This window comes from Haplochromis burtoni, unplaced genomic scaffold (assembly GCF_018398535.1).
Source record: "Haplochromis burtoni strain Fernald_Lab_line unplaced genomic scaffold, NCSU_Asbu1 Contig_1, whole genome shotgun sequence".
In the NCBI taxonomy this organism is placed as follows: domain Eukaryota; kingdom Metazoa; phylum Chordata; class Actinopteri; order Cichliformes; family Cichlidae; genus Haplochromis; species Haplochromis burtoni.
This window is the reverse complement of record NW_024582362.1, coordinates 1,819,005-1,834,684: the sequence shown is the minus strand read 5'-3', so window position 1 is coordinate 1,834,684 and position 15,680 is coordinate 1,819,005. Positions and strand designations below refer to the sequence as shown.

General features: G+C 41.5%; 1 protein-coding gene across 5 annotated transcripts; it reads left to right on the top strand.

Moving 5' to 3' along the window:
* The first annotated feature begins 3,276 nt into the window (after nucleotides 1–3,276).
* dlec1 (DLEC1 cilia and flagella associated protein) lies at nucleotides 3,277–14,770 on the top strand. 5 transcript variants are annotated; one of them, XM_042220357.1, is made up of 39 exons: nucleotides 3,277–3,394; nucleotides 3,786–3,889; nucleotides 3,987–4,127; nucleotides 4,225–4,381; nucleotides 5,072–5,185; nucleotides 5,266–5,450; nucleotides 5,672–5,889; nucleotides 6,420–6,504; nucleotides 6,606–6,693; nucleotides 6,984–7,157; nucleotides 7,259–7,395; nucleotides 7,498–7,590; nucleotides 7,744–7,834; nucleotides 7,917–8,073; nucleotides 8,340–8,532; nucleotides 8,644–8,720; nucleotides 8,842–9,010; nucleotides 9,104–9,200; nucleotides 9,308–9,438; nucleotides 9,521–9,664; nucleotides 9,757–9,887; nucleotides 10,017–10,167; nucleotides 10,321–10,437; nucleotides 10,513–10,631; nucleotides 10,726–10,905; nucleotides 10,985–11,052; nucleotides 11,128–11,279; nucleotides 11,623–11,738; nucleotides 11,841–11,911; nucleotides 12,293–12,510; nucleotides 12,638–12,799; nucleotides 12,881–13,003; nucleotides 13,104–13,198; nucleotides 13,359–13,446; nucleotides 13,561–13,758; nucleotides 13,847–14,008; nucleotides 14,093–14,243; nucleotides 14,359–14,476; nucleotides 14,586–14,770. In XM_042220357.1, exons 2-39 carry the CDS (start codon nucleotides 3,806–3,808, stop codon nucleotides 14,698–14,700), a joined length of 5,070 nt encoding a protein of 1,689 aa, XP_042076291.1. In that variant the 5' UTR covers nucleotides 3,277–3,394; nucleotides 3,786–3,805; the 3' UTR covers nucleotides 14,701–14,770. The 5 variants fall into 5 exon arrangements, with proteins under 5 accessions (XP_042076291.1, XP_005912366.1, XP_005912367.1 ...); XM_005912304.3 differs by having other exon boundaries at nucleotides 3,277–3,423; XM_005912305.3 differs by lacking the exon at nucleotides 3,277–3,394 and adding an exon at nucleotides 3,460–3,649.
* Nucleotides 14,771–15,680: the final 910 nt, after the last annotated feature.

Sequence of the window (15,680 nt, the reverse complement as noted above, 5' to 3'; positions counted from 1 at the left end):
TGTGTGTTTGCTTGTGTGTGTGTCACTTAATGTGGATGCTTTGCTTTGAAACATAGGTAAATAGTGTTTGCTTGTTGCACAGACTCCTTTTAGTTGTTGACAGATCTCTCTTTGTGCCGCTTTATTATGAGAGTCTCCCTGTTTTCTCTGGCCTGTGAGCCCTTGTGTTCGAGCATGTCTTGTGGGCAAAAAAAAAAATGCCTGACAAACCACAAGGAGGTACAAAGCCAGCCTCACAATTGGCCCTTTGACAATCCCACTTGAGCACCATATGAGCTGATCGACACAGTGAAAGATTTTGTTCTGGAATCGTTGGCCTCTTCAACACAAACGACTTTCAAATGTGTTTAAATAACACTGCTTGGTGCAGCAGCTATTTCGAGTGACACAGACGCATGCCCACACTTTAATGCTTTGAAATGCAGCTTGCATTACACAAACAGCTAAAACCTGTTTGTTTTTTTATCTTCCCACGTTGTACAATGACAGACAGCTTTTTTTTTTCTACGAAGTTTCTTGGAAAACTAATTGCATGTGTACAGAAGAGACAATATGATAGTGTGGTATGTGCTTGTTGTGTTTTGGGTATATCTGGTTTCATCGGGTGGTTTATTGTCTCAGACTGTTCACTGTATCAGAGTCAACTGAAAATAAGAGGGATTTTATCAAATTCATTCAACTTTATCAAACGCTGAAAGAGTCCTGTCATCTGGAAACTACTGCTTAGACTCTTTGAGTTTAAAAATGATGAGCTTCACACTTTAAGTTGCTTCGGTCAGCCATCCAAAGCAAGTGACATTGCTCAAGAGAGGTGGAGAAGAAAATGTAGCCAGGGTGGAGTGAGTGATTGTCAGGGGTGATTTGAAACAGAAGTGAAAGGGCAGGTTTACAAGATGGATGTAGTGAAGACACCTGACACCTGACGCAGGTTCAGGTGTCACAGAGGAAGATGCTAAGGATAGGGCGAGATGGAGGCAGATAATATGCTCTGGCATCCCCTAAAGGGACTGCGGTCAAGTGAGCCTTCATATGCAACGATAACAATAATATTTATATTTATAACAAGGTGCAATAATAATTAATGTGCAATAATAACAGTGTGCAATACACAGTGTGCAATACACATACACTTATTCTTCTTTTTTATACTAAGTTAATATACTGTGTTGTGTTGTTTGTTACGTTGTGATGTGTCATATCGTGTCGTGTTGTGTTATATGTAGTGCCGACGTAGGACAGTTTTTCCAATTTCATTGTACTACTGTACTATGTATGACTGTGCAATGACAATAAAGAGTTATCTTATCTATCTATCTTATCTTATCAAAGTCACCGTCAAGCTAGCCGCACCCCCAGCCGCAAACACAATGTTGTTGCACTTTTCTTACGCATGTTACGGTACGGGTGAAGATTCCTGCCATTTTCACTATTTTACCTCTCAATCCAACTTCAAGTTTTGAAGTATTAGCAGTTGATATATATAATATAAATTAATTTCTAATTCCTGCACTATGCATTGAAAATTTAAAAAAAAACACGTTTATATATCCTGTAAGAGTTGATAATATATTTCCAAAGCAATATCTTCTCACTATACTGTACATTCCTGTTCACCCTGATCTGATCCCCAACTAAGTAAAACTGCTGCACTGTATTTTTGATTATGTGTGGGGTTTTTTGTTTGTTTGCTTTTTTATTACAGGAAAACTGTTAAAGGTGACGCAAATATTTCACTGGATTCTTACTCTGGATCACCCTCACTCTTTCTCCTCTGGCTCACAGCCCAAAGAACTGTATGATTTCTGAGAAAATTACAGTACTGTGCTTTGAATATTCTCAACTTTGAACTGATATTAATAATAATGAAGTATATTTCCCCGTGGGGAAATTACTCTCTCTGCATTTAATCCATTCACTCAGTGAAGCGGTGGGCAGCCACTAACCAGGCGTCCGGGGAGCAGTGTGTAGGGATGGTACCTTCCTCGGGGGTACCTCAGCGTAGCTGTTCAGTGGAAACGAATCCCCGTCCTTCAGATTGTGGGGCGACCATGCTATCTACTGAGCAATCCCGGTCCCGGCTTTAAACTAAAACTACAAAGGGTGGCACAAATATTTCACTGGATTCTTACTGTAGTTTACCCTCACTCTTACCCTTCCAGCTCACAGCCCAATGAATTGGATGCTTTCAGAGAAATTTAATAGTAAACTCTATCCCAACATTAACACATTGAGCCCAGCAACAATTACAGCTGAATATACATTCTAAAATTGAATATATTGCATAATTGTACCCCCCTTCCACCATTAACAAATGGTGTTATGAGTGTTGTGAGTGAGTGTTATTAACCCTCTGTGTGCTGCAACTCCAAATCACATGACCGACATGTGAAGCTGACATAGCAACAAGCTGCAGCCACCCTGAGTCTCTATTTTATCTCGTGTTGAAAGTTCTTACTTCAAAGTACATCAGTTTTAAAATTTTAATGACAGGCCACTAAATCCAGAGCAATGATTAATTTTTTTTATAAGCGGTTAAAAAAAAGTAAAGAAAGAAAAAAAGCCACCTCTTTCCTATTGGTGGAAAAATGTACCATGTTGACCTGTTAAAAAAATGGCAACATGCGGGATTTGGTTGTTGAGGAAGAGGGGAAAGTTTGGGGAGTTTGGGCAACAAGAGCTAACGAGTGAGAGAGTTTTGAAATGATAGATAGCTGTGCAGTTGTGTTGAGAGTGTGTAGTTAGTACATTGTGTTGTCTTGTGTAGTCAGTGTGTAGTCTAAGGAGCTTCTTTAAGTTGCTTGAAGACTGGATGACTGAGAACCTTCACAGACATAGTCAGTGTGTAATGTATTTGCTGTTTTGTTGTGTGCCAGTGAGGTTATTAATGAAATAAGACAATTTGCAGGTGCAAAAGACCTCAGCCCAGCAAATGATGAAAAACATTTGTTCATGACAGTGCAGATTTCTGACATTTTGTGTAAATGTAAGCAACAATTTGAATTTTTCTAACAGAAAACAGTGTGAAACCCAAGTTAGACTTGTGTTTGTAAATGAATCGCCCCATGTTGTGTAGCTTTCTGGATTTTATACTTATTGGGATACATATTTATTTATTATTTTTTGTAACTGAGATGTTTAATTATGTGGGATACAGAAAATAATTAAGTTATAGATTACATTATGTGCTTAAAAAACGCTTTGATTTTTCCACCTCATTTGATTTCCATGCCACCACAAGAAAATTTCTCTAGATCCGCCCCTGCACTGACGACACTGCGTTGGTTGGGCGTATTGCAAATATTTCAAAATTGGAAGTGGATCGAGTAGCAAAATAGTGATAAATGGCAGGATACAGAAGACTCAGGTGTTTTTAAGCCAGTCGGCACCCATACCGGTACGGCTGGCTTGACCGTTACTTCACATGTGAGTGCTGCTCACTTGACCGCAGTCTAAAGGGAGCAGAGAAGAAGAAGATACTTAGAAGTGATTTGAACCGATTTCAATACAACTAAACTAAACTGTCGTCCTAATATTAACACGAATTAGTACTACTACTACCAATAATATATAATTTAAATTTACATATAAAAATGCTAAAACGTAAATTCCTGTCTAGAAGGAAGTTTGGTTGTTGCTATAGCAACCCCATGTAAGAAAACATGGCTGACAAATTATGAAGTAATTTATAAACTGGTGCGACACCAGTTTATAAATTACTTAATCTAAGCTACGAATAAGTCTCTTTCTTACTAACACCTCTGTAACATTTGGCATGATCCATTTAGCTACAGTAGACGTGTCAGCTATGGAAGAGGAGCCGGAGACCAGAGGAAAGCTGCGGGCTGACCCTTCTGTGAACACTCACAGACCCGCGTGTGGAAAATCCCAGGTAAGATCCACCTGACACCTTTAAATGTCTAGGAAACATCAAAACTAATGATAATAATACTAATGAAAAAGCTAACTTCTCTTTTGTTGTATCCCAGAATATTTCGTATGTACTAGCAAGCATCTTTAAGCATCTTTACACAAACGACATAATTAGAAAAGACACTGTGTCCAACCTAGTTCAAACAAAACGTGTACGAGGCAGCTATCATGACAGATACGTTGAAGAACTCCAACAGGTAATCATATACACTCATCTACAACTTGTAAAAAAAATCACTGTCAAAAGTCAGCTGAAGAATAATACAGTGTTATTTTTCCCCTATTGCCACACAGGTTCATTCGGAGTATGAACAGCGTATTAAGCAGGTTGACATGCTGGACAATCACATGATTCAGGCCAGTGCATGTGCTGCAGCCAAAGAAAACCAGGCCTATGAGAGAATGAAGGCGACAGCAGGAGATGTCTGTGATCATCAGGAACTGCTTACAGGTGAGATACTTTTAAAAACTTTAAAAACTTTTAAAAATATAACTGTGTTATATTGCTGTAATATACTAGTGTTTCTGTCCCTAAATGTATGGCTCAAAGGAACCTAACATATAAGATGTCATGACGCTGGTGGCATTCAACAAGATTTCAATCATGAAATTACAAACAAGAGGTGGGAGCTCCGGCTAAAACAAACAAAAGAAGAAGAAGTCTGTGAACCAACCACACAGCGGGCTATTGGATTCAGGCTTCTCTTCTAGTAGTTTTTGTAAACTAGAGTAATAGAAACGCAACAGAAAACAGGTCTACTGGTAACTCCAAACTCAACTATACTTAGTAAACAAAGCTGATAACAGAAAGATAAAGTCAGTGCTCATGGAGTTGAGGGATGAGAAATGAGGGACCAAGACACTAGTTGCTGACCACCACTGAGTTGTCTAGGTTTATATGTGTGTGGTGAGCCTTCTGCAACCAATCGGCACTAAGAATAAATCAGAGAAATGAGAGAGTAGTAATGAAGGTGAGAATAAGAACACAAAAAGATGATGAGGGTACTGATGCACTGAGATTGTATGTATCTCTGCACTCATGTACCAAAGAGCTCATCATGCTTGCTTAACCCCACCATCTACATGTGTTTATTTGTTTTCAGAATGCCTCATTTGATTTGATTTTTATACCTATTTTCAGTCAAATCAGCCTTTTCCTGGTGTGTGGATGAAGATCTTCTTGAAATGAATAATCTGATTTCCCCAAAGGATTACTTGGCTACACAAAAACCACATGTACGAGCACCAGCAGCAGGTATCTGACCCTCTTTAACATTTATCTTAAATTTATTAGTTGCCAGTAATTCGGTGCTACAAACGTTCTTTTCTTGTCAGAAAAGTGGAATCCTGCCAAACCGACCATTGCCTTCACCATGCATGTGTCCCGAAAGCCTCAGGATGATGGTTACACAGTCATTCGCCGCCCAGAAAAGACGGGCTTTGTAGACATCCAGTTAGACCACAGTGTGACCTTTGAGTCCTGCTCAGACACCCCAAGGAGGAAGGAAACTCAAAGGGAGGTAAGGAGATTGATAAGATCTTTATATATCGCTGCTGATCCCTTTTTCCTGGGCAAAGGTCGAGTAGGTATTTTAATTCAATTTTTGTGTTTCTTCTCCAAATACAATCAAAAATAATAATGATTGGATAAAAAGGTTGTTAAACAATAGCAAAAAAAGACAAACTGGGAACAACGTGCATTCAAATTCAAAATGTAATTCCATCAAAATCATCTTCCAAGCCAAACCAGACCAAGCCTAAGCCAAAATGGAAGGGTGAGCCAAGTGTGAAGGATCGAGCAGATGGCTGGGAGAAACTTCTGAAGCTGAAAGATCGACAGAGCTTCCTTCGCAATCCGCGCTTCCTTCCCCTAAATTCTCAGCAGGGCGGCACGTCCCTCATCAGGCCCAGAACCAAAGGGAAGGCAGAGCCTGAGAGCAAAGGCGCTAAAAAGAAAAGGTAATTAAAGAGAATAAAAGGCTTTTTAATAATTTCAAGGGACATCCTTATCATTTTGTGATAAGGAAGCATGTACAGTTAAGGCACATTGCTGATAGGACATTTTTGCATGGGAAATGCAGGAAGCTCAGGCAAGACAATCCCCTTCAATATCCACAGCAAACACGAGTATCATTTACCTCAGTGGAAAACAGCTGTACCCCCTTTGTGCCATAGCAGAGATGTGTAAGTTGATACTCTGAACATGATGTAGTCTCACATAATGCAGTCAGGCTGTTTACATCAAATGCACGTCCCCACACTCTGCTAGACACACACAGAATCAATATGTACTGTACATAGATAAACTCTGCTGGTACAGCCAAGCGTCTCTAAAAAAAGACAAGCTGACTATTATGTGTGTTGTGTGTTGTAGTGTGACTGAAAGCCACAACTGATTGTTTCCTATCTTTCACTTCCCATGAGCCTGTCTTTATTGTGAATACACACAATGCTCAGGTGCGGTTGTGTTTGTACTCTTACTTTGAAAGCCCCGCCGAGGAGCCGATTCCAGTCTTCCTAGCAAAACCTTCAGTGGTGGTTTTCACCGACTATAGTGTGGGAAACATCTATGAGGTGTGTTTCAGAGCTTTTATAACCAGACAAAAACGGAATCCTCCTTTTTCTGTGAATTGGTGCACTGTAACAAGCCCTTGCCCTGCCCTTTCCTGTCTCAGACTACACTGGAGCTTAAAAACGTGACTTCTTCAAGCCGCCACATCCGAGTGATCCCTCCTACCACTCCTTACTTCTCTATTGGCTTGGGTGAGCTCCTTTTGGTTCTGATTGGATGGTGCATATTTTCTTGTTGTTGATGTGGTGAGGAAATAAGCAAGTGTGTCAAAGTGTAAGTGACTGCATTAAACAGGAATGCCACAGAGCTTTAACCACAAAAAAAAGTTTTCATTTTGGAATACAGTTTTAGCATTCCTGTGGAGACAGCAGCTCCTCTGTATGCCAATATTAACCTCACGTTTTAACTTACACTAAGCTATCTGAAGATAAGCAGTACCCCACAAAATTCAGCTTGTTGTCATTGTGATACGTTTTGGCAGGGAGATTCCCTGGTGAAGGGGGCGTTGTTGCCCCGGGGATGAGCTGTAAGTACACGCTGCGTTTTGCTCCAGACTCCCTGGGAGACTACAAGGACTTTATAGTGGTGGAGACCCAGGCGGAGGGCCCATTTGTGGTACCGATTGAGGCATGGAGACCTCCTCCTATTCTCACCTGTATGTTTTCACTGCAATCTGCCCCACCAATTTTGTTGTTATGCACATTAGTTACTTCATTTGCCGATGTACTGCTGATATGCTTCCCTCTTATTCTTCAGTACCAAGAGTCCTGGACTGTGGTTACTGTCTCATTGGAGGAGTCAAGTTTGTTGAGTTTCTGTGCCAAAATGTGGGCCTCAGCACTGGGACCTTTTGCATTATTCCCAAGGACGAGTGGCCAGCTTCAAATTTTAGGGTAAAAAACTGACACATATAAATATATCAACGTTTTGATTCAGTTTTTCTGCAACCAAACAGCTCAGTCTCATTCTCATTAGCTCCAATTTTCTTTATATAGTCTTTGGCCAGAACATACTTTTCTGAGCAGCCACCCTTTGCTGTCAGTCCCTCCCTTTTTGTACTGGAGCCAGGAGAGGCCACTGTTGTTGAGGTGAGTCTGGATTTAAAATCAGGTAGAGTAATATGTTAATTCAATTCTTCTTTGTTTTTTCCTTTCAGTTCCCCCACCTCTGACTTCTAATCAGCTGACTGTATCTATGGAAACTGAGCATGTAAAAAAAAATGTGTTAATGTGGATTTACAGGTGGTTTTCTTTCCAACCACCGCTGAGAAGAGCTGCCAGGTTTTCACTGTTGTGTGTGACAACTGCCAGGTGAAAGACATTTCCATTGAAGGTAAATCCCAACAAGAGGCATTGCTAAGAGCTATGCTCCGCAATAAATTATGCATTGTGTGTAATGTGTGTTTGCTTCTCAGGTGAGGGCCAGCTGATCGCACTGGAGCTGGTGTCTGGGGGGGAGGAGCCTCCTGTGGTTGGAGAGGTGCGTGACCTTACTGCAGAGCACTTTATCCGTTTCAGCCCATGCAACCCTCACTCTGTGCAACAGAAGAAGCTTGTCATCAGAAACAATGTGTAAGAGTCGCACGTCTCATGTGTTTTATAAGCAAATCTCTTCCTTTTCAAATTTTTGGCCACAGGGTAACATAAGATAGGGTTCAAGCACCCGTACTAGCTGTATTAACATTGCTGAAGTTTCCCGGATGGAATAATGAAATGCTAATAAACTCTGTTTCTGACTCTGTGTTGTAGTTTTTTGCAACAGCAAAATTCCTTTCAGAGATCAGTAAATAACACATTTTATGTCTGTTTCTTTCTCCTTTCTTCATCTCGGAATAAAGCCACTTGGAGCTTCCTTTTCACTGGCAGATCATGAAGCCCAACTTGCATCCTCTGCTTCCACGGGAAAGCCCTGATGCTTCATATATCCAGTTCCACTTGGCCACAGACGAGGTTTTCCATGTCAGCCCCTCAACAGGCATCCTGGCTCCCTGCCAGGACCAAGAGTATCTGCTCATCTTTTGTCCTAAAGAGGTAAAGAGGACTTGGGATAAATAGCTGAAAAAAATAAATAAATCCAGCAATCATTGTATCATTGTGGTAAACAATGTTGCATTTCTTGAATGAAGAATGTGTTTTCTCAAGTTAAAGGATTATCACAGTGTCTGCCACTTAGTCCTGAGAGACATCCCCCAGCTGCCACCAGAGCCTTCTGACAGCAGGTTGATAAATGTTAATATAACAAAATAAAATCACAAGCTCTCACACATGATGCTTACTAAACAATGCCTGCCTTGTTCATTTTTTATTTCTTGTATCTAACAAATTGTATAATTTGGGGAGATATAGCATCCTTCAGCCCGTGCAGCCTGGCTCCAAGGTAACAAGCGTCATCATCATGGAGATAGAGGTCAAGGGGTCAGCGGAGCCTTATCAGATCTTGCTAGAGCCTTACGCCATTGTGATCCCCGGAGAGATTTTTATTTGCACACCCACTTCAAGGCAGTTCAAGGTTAGTTTCTAATAGTGGAGTTAAATCACGTCATTCTGCTCCCACATCGCTATTATTAATGAATTTATTGTTTCTGTGTTGTACGTGCACCAGATGTGGAACCACAGCAAAACCTTCATCTGTTTTCAATGGGAGAGAATTAACAGCAGCTGTCATGTAATAGAAGTGGAGCCATCGTCTGGCAGAATAGGTGCATTACAGAGTTGATCTGCTTAATGGTGCAAAAAAGTATAATTTTTAAATGTTTATATCTTTTTTGTTTTTTGGCTTGACAATTCTTTACTGGGCCGTATCCAGAGGAGAATGAATGTTTTGACTTCAGTCTTACTGTGACGGGAGGGAAAGCAGAGAATATTGTGACTAGTTTGGTTTGCCACATACAGCACCACCATGAGCCGGTCACTCTGGCTGTAGAAGTCTCCTTCAAAGTAAGATTGAACCACACAGCATAAATGCATTACTGTAGCGTCTATTTTTGTGACATTACTATCATTTGGTGGTGTTAAACAGGGCCCCACAGTGACTCTCAATGTGCCCAGCATTGACTTTGGACCCATAAGACCCAGAGAACAGACTCAGACCACCCTGCTCCTTACCAATACCACCCAGCTGGAAGCCTCTTGGATCCTGGAGAGAAAGCATCAAGACTCACAGGTACATAGGAAACACGATAAAATGAAAGCTAGGCTGACTGTTCATTCTGTTCATGAAGAGACTCCATCTAAACAATCTGTGTTGCTGCTTAGATCTCAGTTGAACCCAGCAGGGGTCTCTTGCCTCCCTTGGCCTCTTGCAATGTGGACGTGCTCTTTAAGCCACATTCCTGCCAGCTGTTTGAAACTGAGCTGGAACTGACTGTGGAAAATGGGACAGGATGGTAAGGAAGCACAGTCACATAAAACAATGTGATTCCTCCTTTTAGTCTAGAATACGATCCACAAAAACCATATTAACCATATTAATAAGATGTGAGTAAGTAACAGCACTACCTGTGTGTTCCCTACAGTCACCTGTCAGTGCGAGCAGACGTGCAGTCGTCCGACGTCTGTCTTCTGAACTGCACGCTGTCCTTCCCTGAACTTTATGTTGGAGCTTCTGCCACAGGCACCGTAACTCTTTTCAATCAGACCCTGCTGCCATCACAGTTCAGTTGGCTGGTATGCAACACAACATTCACTGTATTAAGTTGCACTAGCGTATGCAGGAAAAGGTTGTTTCAGTACATATTATTAATGGGAAATAGATCTTTCTCCATGGGCATGTGGGCTATATCGAGCTTGTCTTTTAATAGTTATTGTTGCTTTGAACAGGCCGAGCTGCAGGGCAAACAAGCTTCACTGTGTTCAGCCACCTTTGACCCCTCCTCTGGTACTCTGGGACCTAAAGTCAGCATGGAGATCACAGTGACTTTTACTGCTCACACAGATGTAAGTGCTAGTTGCAGCATTTTTTTGAACACACCTAAAGTTTGAAAGAAAAAAGTCTCACCTTTTTTCTTCTAGCTCGAGCTGACCGAGGTTGCTGCTGTCTGTGAAGTCCAGGGAATGAACTCCCCTCTTGTTGTTGGAATTGTGGCCAAACCCAAGAAACTCAGTGTGTCTTACAGTGTGCCCGGTGTCTGGTAGTGAACTTGCCTTAAAGTCTTGCATCTAAAAATCCACTGCATCAAATAACTCCGTTTCAGATACTGAAAAAACTGTTTTTTCTCGTTCTAGTCCAAATGGTCAGAGTCCTTCAACACCAGTACTTGAGTTTGGAGATGGTGTCATTTTGAAGAGTGCTGTTAGCAAGCAGTTACTGATAACCAATCAAACTGCTATCCCGGCTCCTTTTACCGTAGAGGCAGAATATTTCACCTGCCATGCCTTGAAGCCAAATAAGCAGCCAGAGAAAAGGTGAAGGGAGCTGAATTATTGATCAAAGTATAACTCTGCTTTGACAGAAAATCTGACACTGGCTGCATCTTAATCGCAGATTTGCATACGTCACGAATCCGCTCCACTCTCTTCAAGCTAAGAAAGCAGAGGAAAAAGCACACGAGGGTATGCATCATCTTCAGATTGTGCTTTTGATATAAAGAAACAAGGAACTGACTCTGTTTGTTTGCTCGTTGCCAGAGTTTGTGAGTAGCCTGCTGGCTCATGGAAAAGGCGCCGCTTTTTTTGTCACGCCACACACGGGGACACTCGGAGCGTTTGAGAGTCGGGCTGTGGACGTGACTGCCTACACTGACATGTGGGGGGAGTACACAGACCACCTCATATGCAAAGTATGTTGCCACAGTTTAAGCTAATAAATGTGATGTAACTGATGTAATAAACTGGATATAAAACATGGATGTAGCTACTAAGTCTTAAAAGGTAAAGCCATTGTAGAACTACCTTAAATCTGCATTTCTTTTAATGGCCAGCAGGTGGCGACACCTGTTTTCTGCTCTACGATCTCAGAAAACATGTTCCTGATGAGTTTATGGTGTCATTTAGTACACACTGATGTTCATTTTGTAAACTGTGGATAAAGCAGGGAGTGATTGTGCAGTGTGTCTTGAGTTCTATGGTGAATCTAAATGGCCTCTTTCTTTATTTTAATTCAGTACTTTATTTTTGATCCAGGTGGGGGATCTCAAGCCTGTGCTTATTCCCATCCATATGACAGTGAAAGGCTGCCCCCTCTACTTCCAGATGACGGGCCCACGAGCACAGGATCAGAACCAGGGACCAATCATACAGTCTGTTCCACAGTCCTTTTCCCCAGCTATTTATACCTATATTTGGGTATTTTTAATGAGCGGCTATCTCATTTAATGAGAAATACCTCTCCTCATCATTAGGTTTGGCACTCATGTATCGGGTGGTGACACCGTTTCTCGTTCTCTTCGCATCAACAATCCCACCATGTTTGGTAAGTGTTCTCAGTAAACACTGTGTGCTGGAAAAGGACTTAATGACCCTCTCGTTTCCTGTCTGAGGGACTAACTGCATTCCAGCTTATTACTGGAATAAAAAATATCAAATGGGATTTATAATAGAGCTTAATAGATCGATATATATATATATATGTATATAAACAGAGCTTTACTGGTAGCTGCTGTTTTGGCGCTTTTAGGTGTTTTCGAGTGGCTTTCGGTGCTTTTGAGAGTGCTGTCCTTGCCATTGTGAAATCCTATTATCTGCTCATCAGTCAACTGGAAAGCACTTTGAATTGCACTTGCCCGTAGGACATAAATACAGCTTGAAGAAATAAGTTCTAAATGATATAATGTAAATGTCGGCTGGGTGACAGATATTCGTTTGGACTGGGAGACTTACAACGTAGATCAGAACGACGGTAAACTGCTGGACTTTGTGGTGGTGTTTGGAGACGCTTTCCCCCTTAAAGATGCTGATGGCAACGAGGTGCTGAGCAGCGCGCTGAGGCTTTCTAGCTTCAATGAAACAGCATGGGAAAAAACACGCACCACAGTTTCTGAGGAAACAAGTGCTTGTCTCCAAAGCTTGACTGTGAGTATATATTGAACACCATGATGCAGATGCTTAAAGATTTTACCACACATCCTGTGGGAAAACCTCATAAACGCACATTTTCTTCTTTGAATGGCTCAACCTAGCTTTCCTGTATTGATTTCAGGATGTGGAAGAGGAAGAATATATGTCTGAAGATGAGCGTGGGGAAGAAGAGGAGACTTGTCTTTATCCCTCTCTTGGAAAGAAAAAACTCATATCTGTCCACATCAGGCCTCACATGGGCGACCTCTCAGATTACCCCTTCTGCATCACACCGCAACAAATAGTACGGTCGGAGGATTTTAGCCACGTGCTTGTTGTCTGTTATTTCATCTGAGTAATGATGCTTTTCTTTGTAAATCTCAAGGTGATTCCAGCAAAGAGCAGCAGAGCCATCCATGTGTCTTTTACTCCTTTGACCCTTTCTGGGGCTGCTCGTAAGTCCAGATGTGTCGGCTTGGCTCTGGGTTTTATGAACCTAGACTCCGAGGTAAGCTGTTGTGATTCAATGTTAAATCCTGGGAAATGCAAACAGTAGATAACAGTGATCCAGCCTAAATCCTTATACTTTATTGTTGTGTGTAATTCAGCTGGCTGCTTGTGTTCCCGGTAAAGTTGGGAGGGCTCAGGGTTTGGATTTAGAGCCCGTCAGAGTGGATCTACTAGCAGCCGTTCAGACTGCAGCGTAAGCAATTATATTCCTGCTATTTATCCCCACCCGGACACGTAATGCATCCTGCTCAATTTATGTTTCTTAAATTAAAATAAGCTGAGGTTAGGTAAAAGCAGCTCAGAGGTGGTCTGATTAAGTTGCATATCTTCCTCTTGACTTCCTGTCGCTGCAGGCTTTTAGTGCAGGCGGAGGAGGACGATGGGGTGCTGGAGTTTCGTGCTTCGGCCGGTGATTTACTGATGGCAAACTCAGACAACGAGGTAGGTCTGAGAAGTGTACAACACTAATCACCAGTGCTCTGACATGCAAGTGCACACATGAGATGTTTGTCCCAAGTTAATTTTGAACAGTCTATTTTTCTTTTTTTTTTGCAGATAGTAGTGCGTGAATTTGACATCACACAAAGCTTCCAGCTGAAAAACACTTCAGAGATGCCCCTGCACTTCAGCCTGGGGACTCAGCCTCCGTTTTCAGTGGTCAAACCAAAACCCAAAGGCCCGACCAGCACCTCCAGGAATCCTCCGTCTGGGGACAATCAGTCTTTAGTGCTTAAGCCACAACACAGCATGCGGGTGAGATGAGTCATGGATGCAGCAGCATCATTAGAATTTGATTTACACAATTATTTGTAAGTGTTGCCCTCTTTTGTTTAAATACTAGGTGAAAGTGGCCTTCCACTGTTCCCTGCCTCTTCTGGACCATGTGGAACAGACAGATGAGGAAATCCCTCCTGGGGTGAAGCTGATCCACGGTGCAAACGGGCAGATGAAGCTGAGGTTCGAGCAGAATCTCCTGATTCACTACAGCAACAACACCCTGCAGGTTAGGGACATCTGTTCAATGCGTGTATAACAGCTCGGTTGGGAGCTGCTATATGACCTCACATAGTCTATTTGCTCTGTGCAGACGGTGCCACTCTGCGCTCATCTGGATCTTCCAACACTGCGTTTATCTGCTGTCAGCGTCGACTTTGGGCTCTGCTATGTGGGCCAGACGCAAACCAGAGAAGTAAATCTGTACAGCTGTGGAGCCCACATGTTCTGGAAATCTATTACAAGTAATCACAAATCAATCAGTAACCTCTATGTTGCCTAGAAATCTATCTTTCTATGTGAAGCCCAAATTGCTTTGCATAGCATGTCAGCCTTACTCGTGTCATTCACCCTGTGCAGAGTCAGTTGAAGGGGACTCCCATGTGTTCGGAGTAACACCTGACTTTGGACTGCTCGGGTCCAAGGAGCACCGCGTCACCAGCAGCAGCCAATGTCTTCAGATCAGCTTCACTCCCGGGTAATGCAGCAAACCATCGAAAGAATTTTTACTATTGAAATCGTAAACAGTAAAAAATACCCAGCTAGCTTTATGTAACGCGTTCAAAGTGTGTTTATGTGTGTTTCAGTGACGACAGAGAGTTCAGCACTCTCCTGGTTATCCGGTCTCCTCTCATAAAGACGTCTGTCACGCTGCAGCTCCGGGGAACAGGATCCTTTGATGAAATGTACAGGTCGAGCTAAATAAGCTAAAGGTGTTGAATCTCTTTATTTATAGTTGATCTGTAAGAATATAAATAAATATAAAAGGTAATTTCTGCTCTTCTTTTATTCTTTATGTACAACGGCATTAAAGTGCTTGCAGCGAACACTAAGTCATGACTGTTTTCATAAAGACATTTAATTACGAAAAGATACAGACAGAAAGATGCAGCATGTTAAGACTCGCAGTAGCAAACTCCAACTTCCTGTGTTTAAATATTAATTAGTGATTTATCCAGTAAAACAGCAATGTGGCTTCTGTTGGCACATAGCCTTGAGGCCACTTCATTGTGAAATAGCTATATAATAGCTACATTCACATGTATCATACAACTCCAATTTTAAAAAAAGTTAGTAAACTTCAAAATCTAAATAAAAGGAGAATTCAGTAGTTTGCAAATGTTCAAACCCATATTTTAATCACGACAGATCATAGAACAGGTATGAAATGTTTAAAACTGCAGCAATCCACAATTTTAAGAAAAATATTGGTTCATTTTGAATCTGATGTTAGCGACACACCTCCAAAAAGCTTGGACAGTGCCGACAAAAGGCTGAAGAATTAAGTGGTTCTAAAAAGAAACAGCTGGAGAAACATTTTACAGTTAATTCGGTTCATTTACAGCAGGTCAGTATCGTGACTGGGTATAAAAAGAACATTTCCCAAAAGCCTTTCAGCAATCTGAAAGAAAAACCACTAAACAAATTGCATCTACAATTTCTGAACACGTTTCAGAATAATGTTGCACAACTTAAAATTGTGAAAATTTTGAAAATCTCATCATCTACAGTAACATAATATCATCAAAAGATTAAGAGAATCGGAAGAAATCTCTTCTGTGTTTTTTTTAGATGTCTTATGCAGTCTGGAAAATTTGAGGCAGCAGCTAACCCTCCATTTTAGTCCCAGTGGACCTAAAAACCATGCAAAATGCCCGAGAGACAGTAGCCAGAGCAGAAAA